This window comes from Hoplias malabaricus, chromosome 6, assembly GCF_029633855.1.
Source record: "Hoplias malabaricus isolate fHopMal1 chromosome 6, fHopMal1.hap1, whole genome shotgun sequence".
Classification (NCBI taxonomy): Eukaryota; Metazoa; Chordata; class Actinopteri; order Characiformes; family Erythrinidae; genus Hoplias; species Hoplias malabaricus.
In genome coordinates this window covers 12,506,869-12,521,868 of record NC_089805.1, presented here as the reverse complement: position 1 = coordinate 12,521,868, position 15,000 = coordinate 12,506,869, and the positions used below count along the sequence as shown (strand labels likewise).

The 15,000-nt window shown below is 44.0% G+C and overlaps 1 protein-coding gene across 4 annotated transcripts in view; it reads right to left on the bottom strand.

Annotated features, from left to right (window-relative positions):
- ptprua (protein tyrosine phosphatase receptor type Ua) overlaps positions 1-15,000 on the bottom strand; it is a 219,007-nt gene that overhangs the window by 153,926 nt on the left and 50,081 nt on the right. For all 4 annotated transcript variants that reach the window (XM_066673817.1, XM_066673819.1, XM_066673820.1 and 1 more), the window contains exon 2: positions 2,792-2,920. In XM_066673817.1, the coding sequence (XP_066529914.1) occupies positions 2,792-2,920 (129 nt within the window). The remainder of the gene's footprint in view (positions 1-2,791; positions 2,921-15,000) is intronic.

The window sequence follows — 15,000 nt, the reverse complement described above, 5'->3', positions numbered from 1 at the left end:
GTGAGTAAGAAGCAATTGTGTCTTTTAAGGTGGAGCGGTGTGTGTGAGTAAGAAGCAACTGTATATTTTAAGGTGGAGCGGTGTGTGTGAGTAAGAAGCAACTGTATCTTTTAAGGTGGAGTGTTGTGTGTGAATGAGAACTGACTTTATCTTTTAATGTGGAGTGGAGTGTGTGAGTAAGAAGCAACTGTAAATTTTAATGTGGAGTGGTGTGTGTAAGTAAGAAGAGACTATACCTTTTAAGGTGGAGCGATGTGTGTGAGTAAGAAGCAACTGTATCTTTTAAGGTGGAGCGGTGTGTGTGAGAAAGAAGCAACTATCTTTTAAAGTGGAGTGGTGTGTGAGTAAGAAGCGACTGTATCTTTTAATGTGGAGTGGTGTGTGTGAGTAAGAACGAACTGTATCTTTTAATGTGGAGCGGTGTGTGTGAGTAAGAAGCAACTGTATCTTTTAAGGTGGAGCGGTGTGTGTGAGAAAGAAGCGACTACCTTTTAAAGTGGAGTGGTGTGTGAGTAAGAAGCGACTGTATATTTTAATGTGGAGTAGTGTGTGTAAGTAAGAAGTGACTGTATCTTTTAAGGTGGAGTAGTGTGTGTAAGTAAGAAGCGACTGTATCTTTTAAGGTGGAGTGGTGTGTGTGAGTAAGAAGCAACTGTATCTTTTAAGGTGGAGCGGTGTGTGTGAGTAAGAAGCAACTGTATCTTTTAAGGTGGAGCGGTGTGTGTGAGTAAGAAGCAACTCTATCTTTTAATGTGGAGCCGTGTGTGTGAGTAAGAAGCAACTGTATCTTTTAAGGTGGAGCGGTGTGTGTGAGAAAGAAGCGACTACGTTTTAAAGTGGAGTGGTGTGTGAGTAAGAAGCGACTGTATCTTTTAAGGTGGAGTAGTGTGTGTAAGTAAGAAGCGACTGTATCTTTTAATGTGGAGTGGTGTGTGTGAGTAAGAAGCAACTGTATCTTTTAAGGTTGAGCGGTGTGTGTGAGTAAGAAGCAACTCTATCTTTTAATGTGGAGCCGTGTGTGTGAGTAAGAATCAATTGTTTCTTTTAAGGTGGAGTGGTGTGTGTGAGTAAGAAGCAACTGTATATTTTAAGGTGGAGCACTGTGTGTGAGTAAGGAACGACTGTATCTTTTAAGGTGGAGCGGTGTGTGTGAGTAAGAAGCAACTGTATCTTTTAAGGTGGAGCGTTGTGTGTGAATAAGAACTGACTTCATCTTTTAATGTGGAGCGGAGTGTTTGAGTAAGAAGCAACCGTATATTTTAATGTGGAGCAGTGTGTGTGAGTAAGAAGAGACTATACCTTTTAAGGTGGAGCGATGTGTGTGAGTAAGAAGCAACTGTATCTTTTAAGGTGGAGCAGTGTGTGTGAGAAAGAAGCGACTATCTTTTAAAGTGGAGTGGTGTGTGTGAGTAAGAACTGACTGTATCTTTTAAGGTGGAGTGGTGTGTGTGAGTAAGAACTGACTGTATCTTTTAAAGTGGAGCGGTGTGTGTGAGTAAGAACTGACTGTATCTTTTAATGTGGAGCGGTGTGTGTGAGTAAGAAGCAACTGTATCTTTTAAGGTGGAGCGGTGTGTGTGAGAAAGAAGCGACTATGTTTTAAAGTGGAGTGGTGTGTGAGTAAGAAGCGACTGTATCTTTTAAGGTGGAGTGGTGTGTGTGAGTAAGAAGCGACTGTATCTTTTAAGGTGGAGTGGTGTGTGTGAGTAAGAAGCAACTGTATCTTTTAAGGTGGAGTGGTGTGTGTAAGTAAGAAGCAACTGTACATTTTAAGGTGGAGCGGTGTGTGTGAGAAAGAAGCGACTATCTTTTAAAGTGGAGCGGTATGTGTGAGTAAGAACTGACTGCATCTTTTAATGTGGAGCGGTGTGTGTGAGTAAAAAGCGACAGTATCTTTTAAGTTGGAGCGGTGTGTGTGAGTAAGAAGCGACTGTATCTTTTAAGATGGAGCAGTGTGTGTGAGTAAAAAGCGACGGTATCTTTTATGTTGGAGCAGTGTGTGTAAGTTAGAAGCGACTGTATCTTTTAAGATGGAGCAGTGTGTGTGAGTAAGAAGCAACGGTATCTTTTATGTTGGAGCAGTGTATGTAAGTTAGAAGCGACAGTATCTTTTTAGATGGAGCGGCGTGTGTGAGTAAGAAGCAATTCTATCTTTTAAGGTGGAGCGGTGTGTGTGAGAAAGACACACAGAATTCTGAATTCTGCAGAGTTAATGTTGTATTGGACCGCAGTGTTACTGAGAGCAGCTGAGAGGATCCCAGCCTGGAATCTCAAGCTTCCGAGCTACTATTCCTCAGACGTGTTTCATTTCTGTTTTTTTTTTTTTCCCAGAGCTAGCACCAACTGTCGAGCACACAGAGGTGCATTGTGGGAAACAGGTGTGCGGAGTGAAAGGCTGAATCTCAGATAGGTCTCTGCTGCCTACATAGTGCACAACGGGTTATTTGGGCTCAGCTTAATTGTTTTTGTTTTATTGCACTATGAATAAATTTTGCTGGTGGTCTGTAGTGGGCTTTCAATGCTTTTTGAATATAAATGACAATACATTAAAAAAAAAAACTTCATTAAAAATGAACAAGAAATTAATTCATATTAATAAACAACATTATTTACAGATTTGTTTTAAAGGGTAAGTTACATTAAAACTGCAACTACATAAGAAGATATAGGCTGAAAGAAGGAGTGTGGAATATGACGGTGTAGAGTTACTGGGGACTTGCTCTTTTGCTCTATGTAGGGAAAAGGGAGCTGTTTGAGACAGAGCCGAGAAGATGCTGATCGTGAGACTCACCCCTGGTGAGGTCAGAGGTGACGGAGGGCCAGCTGGAGGTCCGGAGCAGCTGCCAGTCGAAATCATCGTCCTGTCCCTGTCTGTACTCACACAGGTCCATGTCAGAGTCCTCCTCAAACGTGCAGCCAGCTGCAGACAGAGACACACAATACCACCTTAAACACACGGCCCGTGAGATTTACACACAGTGTGAAGGACAGCTGCTGTCCGATGATGCAGTAACTACACACACACACACACACACACGCATACATTCACAAATGTCAGGGGAACCCATGGTTATTTCAGCAGGAAAATGGAAATGGCACAAGCTCTTATTTTAAATGGTGCAGTCCGTAAATGGAAGTGTTTCTGCAGGTTCTTCTCAGTGAAAGGCACCTTTCTGATAATGATGGCTTCCTGAGGACAGCGGTAATTTAACATCGAGCTCCAAAGTGCTGCTGGAATTCCTCTAATCTCTCAGAGGGGTGTGTGTGTGTGTGTGTGTGTGTGTGTGTGTGAGAGAGAGAGAGAGAGAGAGAGAGAAAGACTCAAACGTCAGAAAATAAACATCCACAAAAAAACTAAGAACACAAGCAGAACAATAAAATCCAACAAGAAAGCAGGGTTCATTCACTGCAGATAGAGGTCTCTTATTGATCTCCAGTATCTATCATTCTAAGATTGTTGCAACAATATTCTAAGTTTCTTCACTTGGTTTTAGAACTATGTACTTGTTTAAATATCTATTCAGTAATGTGATTAAATTTAGGGGACAGACCCTCCTCACGAGCCCCACAGCAGTGTTCTCCCCCTGTGTAAACAGCCCTGTTCAGAACGCCCACTTTCAGCACCTGTTCCTTTAAATGATAATGAGCCACTCGCTGTTCCCCCCGACCCTGAGTGCACAGCAGTGAGGAGCGAGGAGCAGAAGCTCTGTTTTTTAGCCGTTTTCACTTGGTTCTCTTTCTTCTTCATTCTCGTTTTCTCAGTTTTTACTCAGTGCTTTTATTTCTCTGTGCTCTTTGTGTCTGTTTTGCTGCATTTAACCTTGTCTTTGCGCTCTCACATAAACGTGGTACCAGCGCTGTGATTTGACAGACTCAGACGAGGGGGCGGGGCAATTCTAAATACTCTGCACTTCCGCCTTCCGTTCAGAGGCGGAACGGAATCAGAGCGACTCATTTTATCTCGTGTTTCTGACTCAGGTGGCACACTGAAATCTGACTGGGGTCTTGTTTCACAGTGTGTGGGTTGGTGGGCTCCAGATTTACATTTTATATCTTATATAAGACTGGGTGAAGGACGCCCACCCTCTCGTTCTCCTCCCAGTCAGTGTCAGGCTCAGGTTGGGATGGGGTCAGGGATCACAAGATTTCAAATAAATAAATAAAGCTTAAACAATGCTTTTTGTGTTTCTACAGACAATGTTCCAGTTCTCGATGTAAACCACAGCCTGTTTTCCATTCCCTCTTTGTGCTGTGCTTAATTGCACCTAATAACATCCGTCCTCTCGGCCGCCAGCGTCCACTCTCTCTCACCAAAATTGCTGTTATTTCCTCCCATGATGCCCCTGGTGCAGAGATGCCAGGGGTCTGGGGGGCAGCAGATCGCTGAGGGCTGCCAGGATGTGGAGCGGCTACACTGCGATTCACATCATTTATTCATTTTCATTTTATTTATTTATCCTCCGTTAGACTCAGACTCCATAACTTTCAGAGGAAAACAAAGGCATTTCCATAGCAACACTCTAAAATAAACATGCATTTAAAAAGTAATTAGTAAGTAATTAGTAGATAAACATGTGAAATAACTAAGAGAAACTGAGGGAATTATTTTAAGAACAAGACAAGCACCTTCACTGTCCATGTGCCAAGCATATATTTTGATAGAATAAGCATCATATGAAATAACAATAGTAGGGGGCGCTCTGGAGCAGCTGCACATGAGCTAACACCAGTGGAGTGAGTGGAGCTGTGGTCTCTGGAGAGTTAGAGCTCCATCTGAAATCTTTGGGATGAACTGGGATCCAGAACCAATCCAATGTCAAAATCTGGCCTCAGATTTATGTGGCTGAATGCCATCAAATCTCACAGCAATGTCCCATAGTCTAGTGTAAGTCCTTCCCAGAGGATCTGACACTGTTAGAGCAGCGACGAGAGGAACACACTCCTGACTGACACACATCAGTTAGAAAAGAAATGTCCACAAGCATTTGGCCTCTTTGGATATAGTTATTGATACTGTACTGTTCACGCCTAACACACACACACACACACACACACACACACACTGGCTCAGTGCCAGTGCTTCTCTCCATACTCACACCAAGCCCTGGAGCTGCTCACTGTAATTTAATCACACTGTCAGGAGAGCAGATATCACACACACACACACACTGCAACAGATATCACATATGTATACACAGCATCTGCTCTGCCCTACTGTGTGTGTGTGTGTGTGTGTGTGTGTGTGTGTGTTGGGGAACTGTCTCAGAGCAGCAAACATTAACAGGAATACAAACTCGGCAGTGTCACCTTAGAACATGTCAGAGAGAGAGAGAGAGAGAGAGAGAGAGAGAGAGAGAGAGAGAGAGAGAGAAAGGGAGAGTGAGAAAGAGAGAGAGTGAGATAGATAAAGGGACAGCGAGAAAGAGAAAGGAAAAGGGAGTGTGAGAATGAGAGAGAGAGATAAAGGGACAGTGAGAAAGAGAGAGATAAAGGGACAGTGAGAAAGAGAGAGATAAAGGGAGTGTGAGAATGAGAGAGAGAGAGAGAGAGAGAGAGAGAGAGAGACTTGTCCTGTACTTCATTTCATGGCAGCAAAAGTCTGTGGGAGTTTAAAGTTTGCTGCAGTGTGTGTGTGTGTGTGTATGTGTGTGTGTGTGTCACACTAATGATGAATTCTGCCGTCTGTTCTGCCACCACAATTACTCCCCCTGCCTCATACAATGCAAGACACATACACTCTTACAAACACACAAACACACACACACACACACACACACACACACACACACACACACACACAAACACCCCTCCCTTCCCAAAACAAACCTGGCTCTGCCTTCAGTTGTAAAGCTTTAAAGCAAGTGTGTATCATCTCTTTAACTCGACTCAGAGAGATTGGACACTGAGCCCAAATCCACAAACACACACACACACACACTCAGGTTGGCAGCAGAGGATTATGTACAGCTGTACAGTGGTAAAATGCTTTGGTTTAATTGTTTTGGCTGAGCCTCTGAAAGACTTTGGACTGAATGGTGATGGGACACACATTTACACACTCCACACACATACACATATACACACACACACATACACACACACACAGCCTCCAAAAGATTACAGACTGCTACTCTTAGAATCCTCACCCGAGTGTATAATCTCTCTAAAACCACGGGAAGATGGGCTTGGCTTCTCTGAGCAGCTGCACATGAGCCTAAGCTCACCATGCTCAATGTCAAGAGTTGGCCAGGGGGGGTGTAAATGAGCTATGGAACAGTGGAACTTTGTTCCCCACCTCAGAGACAAGCTGGGATCCAGAATTAGTCATCTCCACCCGACCGCACTAACACTCACAGAACACCATCAGATTCTCACAGCAATGTTCCAGCATCTGGGGTAAAGTCCTCCCAGGAGAGCAGAGAGTGCTCCTGCGGCAAAGAGAGAATCACACTCCCGATTAACCCCTTCAGTTCCAGGGGGAACACTGGACAGGAGTCATCACACACTGGTAATTATTCATTATGAGGACTGTGTGGATACTTTTAGACATTATGCAGCTTATTATATAATACATGCAAATATACCATTTTTGCTACGGGTAACGGAGCTGGACGCTCTGTGGGTGCACATTCTATTTGTGTCTGGGATTTTTCTTTTGCTTCACAGTTTTCGGACAAATTTGGAATTGTTTGCTTTATTTGGTTATGGTTTGTTTGGTTGTTTTCTGCTGACAAATGAGATCAAGTCCCAAGACACACACACAAACACACACACACACACACACAGCATCTGGCTGGCGTTCCTGCTGTGGAGTTTCTAATTGACTGCTGTTCTAATGCTTCTCCACACACACACACACACACACACACACACCTCCACACACCTCCTCTATATACACTTCCACGTCTATACACCCACCCACACCCACACACACACACACACACCACTACACAAACGCACACACCTTCTCCACAGATACACACACCACTCCACACATTTCCACATACTCCATTTCTACACACACACACACACACCTCCTCCACACACCTCCACCTGCTCCTCTTCGACACACACACACACACACACACACACACATACACACCCCTCCAGACGCAGTGTGTAAATCTGTGCCTATTTTCTTTCTCCTGAGAAATTTAGGAGAACCAGCATTACGTCTCCTGAGAATTCAACGAGCATCTTCTGAGAAATATCATTAGTGGTTTCCTTCGGCTCTGAGATCTCGGAGCAGGAGCCGAGACGAGAAACACACAGCAATTAACGGCGTAAGTTATTCTGGCCTTAGTTTCAGAAAACATCACACAGTATTTGAAGTAATTTTCCAGGCTCTGGATTGCGCTCAGTGCCCAGAGGAGGACGCCGGGGTCAGGACGGCAATTTAGGGAGAAAATAAAAATCTATATAAAAACAGAGGCTCTCCTTGTGTTCGTTATTGTCTTCCTCCCTGAGGCAATGAGACGCAGCTCTGTACAAACAGCATCAACACCTCCCCATAGGACACACTTTCTCTAATGGCAAACACAATAAACGGGATGGAAATAGGCTGTTTAACAAGTTTCACTTTAACTCTTTAAGGTCCGAGACCGTCTTCTGTTGCTATATGTATAAAATACCTCATACATCCAAAAAAGGGACTATAAAGGGGTCATTCACATTACCATGTTGAAGTGACTCATATCAGATTTTTTTTGCCATAATGTGACACAGATCTGATTACTCCAGGGCTGTGTGGATGTGTCAAATCTGATTTCATCAAATAAAGTTTGAATTACTTTCAAACATACTCCTAAATCAGATCCATATCCAGTTTGTGGGCCTGAGATATGAGTGTGAACAATCAGATCAGATCAGATTTCCTCAGATTTCTTGCCTGTGTGCATGCATTAAGAGCAGCAAAACAACAAAATAAGATAGGCTTGGGCTGTGTCCAAAGTCACACCATACACTCCCTACATAATGCACTTCACAAATTATGACACTACTATACACTGAGAATTAGTTTGAGTGGAAGATGTGAAGCTTATATCTTCACATAAGATGTGAAGAATATAAATGGTTTTAAAATGCAACAAGTGCACTATGGTTACTTTATGAACTACACTGTGCACTACATGGTGTGGAGGAAGATAATTGAGATTGAGCTGATTTCTCAGTGCAGCAGTAAAAGATGGCTGCTGTTTTCACTGATCATGTAGTCGATTAACTGTTTGCTGTCCTCCCGAGTAAAATAAGATGCACCCGCTTTAAGCACCTGTTCCTTTAAAAATAATGAGCCGCTCTCTGTTCACCCTGACCCCGAGCACACAGCAGTGAGAAGCGAGGAGCAGGAGCTCTGGTTTTTAGACATTTTTGCTCTGTTCTCTTTCTTCTCCATTCTCATTTTCTCACTTATTGCACACTTATATCACTACCATATGAAACCCACACAGACACAGGGAGAACACACCACACTCCTCAGACTCTGCAGCTGTGTGGCCCCACCCTGCTGTTTTTACCTAGGCCCTAAGGCAACAAACACCTGACAACTCTCTGCAGATTTACAGGAGCAGCTGTGTTCTCGTCCTGGGCTGATTACCGGCTCTGTCAGGTTCCTGGGTTTAACGGAGTGCGTCACACTCGTTTACTGAGAATCAAAACTCCGGCAGAGAGCTGAAATGTTTGAGGACTTATGTCAGTTCCAGCGCTCTGGATTCGTCTCGCTCTGAGCTGACATTACTCGAGCAGACAGCCACGTCTCGCAGGTTTCTCCCGCATTCGTCACGTCTCGCATTAATTCACAAATAATACCAGCATCAATTGCAAACACAGATCCACACAAGTCATCCGTATTCGCCACGGTTCCCAATCCAGCGAAAAAGATATTGCACAACTCCCCAGTAACATCATCCCACAGGCAAGAAAAGCCCAATAAGATGTCCTTAATATCTTTGAGTTCCACCTTAATATTTCTGCAATTCCACCTTAATATCTCTGTAGGTTCTCTTTTATATGTCTGCAGTTTCTCCTGATGACACTGAGGTCAGATGGAGAGATAGTGGAGACTGTATCTCATTTCTAACTGCTGCTCAGATGTCTCCCCTCAGAGAAAGAGGCCAGGAAGATTGATTGTGTCTCCTTCTGAGTCTGAGTGGAGGTCTCAATGTCATCTCACTCTGGGCTCAGTGCTGAAATAATAACACTCCTGTTTATCTCCAGATGAAATAAAGACAGAGCTCCACTGTTTCTCACCTGGTCAGCTCTGATGATGGACATATAACACATCATGCCTCATTTCTGTTAAGGAGAGCTTCCATTAAGTCTCCTGAGACATCAGTGAGCAACTTTTGAGCAATGACTCTCAAGCAATGTTAAGATAAATGTGGTTTGCTGATGGGAAGCATGGCTTTAACCAACACTGAGACTAAAATAACTTCAAAAGGAACAGTGTTCCTCTCTCTCTCTCTCTCTCTCTCTCTCTCTCTCTCTCTCTCTCTCTCTCTCTCTCTCTCTCTCAGCTCTCCAGGAGACACAGAAAAAGAGGGAACAAAGAGATATAAATAAATAACTGTTGCTGAAATGTGTCATGGATTTAAAGGTGGCACGGGCAATTTACAGAAGAACGAACAACACCACCCACTCTCCACCGCTCCAGCGCCAGGTAATCCTTAGCTTCTCCATGACGGAGAAAGGGTTCTAGGCTCTCTCTCTCTCTCTCTCTCTCTCTCTCTCTCTCTCTCTCTCTCTCTCTCTCTCTCCTCCCTCCTTCTCTCTCTCTCTCTCTCTCTCTCTCTCTCTCTCCCTCCCTCCCTCTCTCTCCCTCTCCCTCTCTGTCCCTGAAAGCCTGTATCTAAGTATGTGCTACATTAAAAATAAGTATATGAGTGAGTGAGTGAGTGAGTGTGTGAGTGAGTATGAGTGAGTGTGTGAGTGAGTATATGAGTGAGTGAGTGAGTATATGATTGAGTGAGCGTGTATATGAGTCAGTGAGTGAGCGTGTATATGAGTGAGTGAATATATGATTGAATGAGTATATGACTGAGTGAGTATATGATTGAGTGAGTATATGAGTGAGTATATGATTGAGTTAGTGAGTGTGTATATGAGTGAGTGAGTATATGAATGAGTGAGTATATGAGTGATTGAGTGAGTGAGTATATGAGTGAGTGTGTATATGATTGAGTGAGTGAGTATATGAGTGAGTGAGTATATGAGTAAGTGTGTATATGATTGAGTGAGTGAGTATATGAGTGAGTGTGTATATGATTGAGTGAGTGAGTATATGAGTGAGTGTGTATATGATTGAGTGAGTATATGAGTGAGTATATGATTGAGTTAGTGAGTGTGTATATGAGTGAGTGAGTATATGAATGAGTGAGTATATGAGTGATTGAGTGAGTGAGTATATGAGTGAGTGTGTATATGATTGAGTGAGTGAGTATATGAGTGAGTGAGTATATGAGTAAGTGTGTATATGATTGAGTGAGTGAGTATATGAGTAAGTGTGTATATGATTGAGTGAGTGAGTATATGAGTGAGTGTGTATATGATTGAGTGAGTGAGTATATGAGTGAGTGAGTATATGAGTAAGTGTGTATATGATTGAGTGAGTGAGTATATGAGTGAGTGTGTATATGATTCAGTCAGTGAGTGAGTGTGGGGTGTTTTTCCCCGGATTCAGAGCCGGAACCTGCTGATGGCGAGAGTGACACGTTCCTCTGTGAACACACAGGAAAGCCACGGCGCTCTATATGACTATTCCAGATTAATTATGCATAACTTTCCATCACAAAAGCCAGCAGAGAGACTTTGTGTGGGGAGCGAACTTCTCCTGGAGTTTCAGAGCTATTTACCTTGAAAAGATCGTTCAAAACCTCAGCTCGCATCATTAAACTCAATAACAGCAGCATAACATCATTGGAACTGTCAAGTCACCGCCTACACAGTTAATGAAAGGAAAGAAAACACAACTCTCTGAGGAAAGAAACACGGAAAAACTCGGAGAATCTCCCGGAAGCAACGTCCAACTCATGGTCCACAGCTGGAATCTAGATTTAATGTTGAAAAAAATAAAATCAATATTTTATAAAATAAAATAAAATAAAATAAAATAAAATAAAATAAAATGAAATGTAAATTGGAGCTCTATTCTATAGGCTTGGGACGATTTGTGATCCAGGACTCATTATCCAACATCAACATCCAACATCAATGAAGCTGAGTATCATCAAATCCTCACAGCAATGTTCTAATATCTATTCCAAGTTGTTGTATGGATGGAGGGGTGGGGTGAAGTGTGAGGGCAACATGGCTCTTCAAACTGAGATTATTCAGAGTCACTCTCCAAACAGAGGGTTTATGACGCCTTGTGAATCTCTTGCGAGACGCTACACAGCACCCAAAGAAACCCACAGGTGTCAGTATTTCCTCCTTTAAACTCTATGATCCCCAGTGTATTATCTGAGTTTAATGTAGTTTCAGCGGATTATGGCCTTTACTTCAGAACGAGCAGAAAACAGCACAAGGAGCAGCTGAGGTCTCAGAAGTTAGCTGTAAATTTACACTTCCACCTTAAACAGTGACAAAATTATATTCTGGCACCACTGCAGTATATAAGGTGGAACTGAAAGTATTAACACAACGGAATGCCCCCCCATCTCTGATTGTGGGACTCTTCTGAAGGAGAATGCGGCCCTAAATGTAACTAAAGTCCATGAGCCCCTCTGATATCACTGCAGACTGGTGCAGAGATGCTACAGAGCGGCGCTAGTCGCCTGGGAACGGAGCGTTGCTCTGTTTTATTAGTGTTCTGATGGAGACTGTAACTCAGTTCCAAGGGGTGAGAGAGCACTCAGAAACAAGGGGGAGGGGGAGAATAAGAACTGGGATCCAACCGATATTGGATCTACGGAATCTATCGTCCAGAACAAATTCACTCTGAGAAATATCGGAGAGATAAACACCCAGGCCTCTGTCTCTCATGAAGCATCTTGGAGAAGGACATTATCCTAATGGTGTGATATGTTTCATTGGCAGCAGAAGATAAACCACAGAGCGGCCGCTGGTGCAAGACGGCGAGTGTGTTGAGTCTGTGTGTTAGAGCAAGAAAAAACAAACCCCCCTCTAACTTTATGGTTATTCAGCGTCTGAAGGAAACGTAGGCCTTTGTTCGGAGAACCACAACAGCCGCAGCAGAGCTGTCAGACATCTGCAAATATTCCCACCGGGGCTTTACAGCTCGGGAAAGCTTAAAACCGCGGCTGTAAAACATCGCTTATTTCTAATGTTTCTGGGAGCCAGCAAAACAAAGACCACGTCTAAAACACTCAAGGGGCTTGTGCTAGGGTCCGACTCACTCTCTGCTGTTTATTAAATCTAAAATAGTCTGGGAACTATTATTATGTATTTTTCAAAATGAATTCACATTAATTAGGAAGATATTCCCCTTTGCTTCAGGCCCTACACAAGATGCTGTAAAATTTCTGTCAGGATTTGATGGCATTGAGTCATGTAAACGCTAGTGAGGTCAGGTGCTGATGTTGGATCACAAACACAACTCCAACTTGTTTCACATCTTTCCTATCCTCCTCCAGAGAGCACATAGTGCAGTTTCTGCATTGCTGAGTCTGGAAAGTCTTTATTCTTCCTATTAAGGCACAGTCATGCTGTTCTTTGGTCGGTGGATATCCGCGAGTGAAATTCTATTCATTTTTAAAGTTGTTGCAAACAAGTTCTAATTGAATTAATATTTTTCATGAAATTGTAGAAATAGGCATCACAGTAGAGCAGCAGGTATTGTCTCTGTCACAGCTCCAGGGGTCCTGGAGGTTGTGGGTTCTAGTCCCACCCCAGGTGACTGTCTGTGAGGAGTGTGGTGTGTTCTCTCTGTGTCTGCGTGGGTTTCCTCCGGGTGACTGTCTGTGAGGAGTGTGGTGTGTTCTCCCCGTGTCTGCGTGGGTTTCCTCCGGGTGACTGTCTGTGAGGAGTGTGGTGTGTTCTCCCAGTGTCTGCGTGGGTTTCCTCTGGATGACTGTCTGTGAGGAGTGTGGTGTGTTCTACCTGTGTCTGCGTGGGTTTCCTCTGGGTGACTGTCTGTGAGGAGTGTGATGTGTTCTCCCTGTGTCTGCGTGGGTTTCCTCTGGTTGACTGTCTGTGAGGAGGGTGGTGTTCTCTCTGTGTATACGTAGGTTTCCTCTGGGTGACTGTCTGTGAGGAGTGTAGTGTGTTCTCCCTGTGTCTGCGTGGGTTTCCTCCGGGTGACTGTCTGTTAGGAGTATGGTCTGCTCTTTCTGTGTCTGCGTGGGTTTCCTCTGGGTGACTGTCGGTGAGGAGTGTGGTGTGTTCTCCCTGTGTCTGCGTGGGTTTCCTCCGGGTGACTGTCTGTGAGGAGTATAGTCTTCTCTTCCTGTGTCTGCATGGGTTTCCTCTGGGTGACTGTCTGTGAGGAGTATAGTCTTCTCTTCCTGTGTCTGCATGGGTTTCCTCTGGGTGACTGTCTGTGAGGAGTGTGGAGTGTTCTCCCTGTGTCTGCACGGGTTTCCTCCGGGTGACTGTCTGTGAGGAGTATAGTCTTCTCTTCCTGTGTCTGCATAGGTTTCCTCTGGGTGACTGTCTGTGAGGAGTGTGGAGTGTTCTCCCTGTGTCTGCGTGGGTTTCTTCCGGGTGCTCCGGTTTCCTCCCACACTCCAAAAACACACGTTGGTAGTTGGATTGGAGACTCTAATGTGTCCGTTGGTGTGAGTGTGTGAGTGAATGTGTGTCGGCCTGTGAAGGACTGGCACCCCCTCCAGGGTGCGTTCCCACCTTGCGCCCAGTGATTCTGGGTAGGCTCCAGACCCACCGCTGCCCTAAACTGGATAAGGGTTACAGACAATGAATGAATGATTGGCTAAATGTCTATATGTTCTATGTTCTATTGTGGAAAAAATACAGCGTCCCAGCTGTTTTGGAATTGGGGTTGTACTGAACGCCCCTCGTGATGACAGGAAATTTCATAACTTACATTTACTAACTTCTTTTAATACTCTTACAACATCCTCGTAGTAAAAGATGTTGCTTAAATTTAAGGCGTCTGCACTCGCCAAGACCTTATTTACTGCAGCCCTGGGTTCTGTTTTATATCGCCATTCCACCTCTATTCCCCTGATCTGAGTCCACCACGGGAATAAAACGTCCAGAGGAATTATGGACCTCACTCAGAGAACACACACTCGGAGTGTGTCTGAGAGGGAGTCCCATGGTGTGGGTGTGTGTGTGTGTGTGTGTGTGTGTGTGTGTGTGTGTGGAGATTTATTGTCCCAAATGCAGGTGAAACTAAAGCCATCCTGATGGACAGAGTAATCTCGCTTCGTTCAAGAGAGCCATAAAATAAAATAAAATTAAAGACCATCAGACGCAGAGAAAGTGAAATCTTAAATCTAGAGGAAATCTCTGTCTCTCCTGTGGAGGGCGCTGTAAGGATAAGCTCATTCACCTGTTTCTAGATCTTTCTTCACTTGTTGGAAAGGATTTTATCTCGAGGAAGTGTCTCCTTCCAACAGATTTTAAGAAACTATTTGGATAACAAAAAACAATTAGAATTACTTTATTGGCCACAGTGCTGCACACAGAGGAATTTGTTCTCCACATTTAACCAAATCCATGCAGTGAAATGCACATTTACACACACTAGTGAACACTAGGGGACAGTGAGCAGTGCCCGGAGTGGTGGGCAGCCCTAGCCATGGCACCCGGGGAGCAGTTGGGGGTTAGGTTCCCTGCTCAAGGGCACTTCAGTCATGACCTTCCAGCTCTGAGGATTGAGCTAGCAACCTTCTGGTTACACGCCCAGTTCCTCACCACCAGGCCATGGCTGCTGTTTTTGTCTAGAATTAATCACTTAAAACATGTGAAAATAATATAGAAACATGTTGAGTAATCTCACAATAATTTTACAGCACTCTCAGAGTGAAAAAATATTCAAAATAGAGAACACACCACACTCCTCACAGACAGTCACCCGGAGGA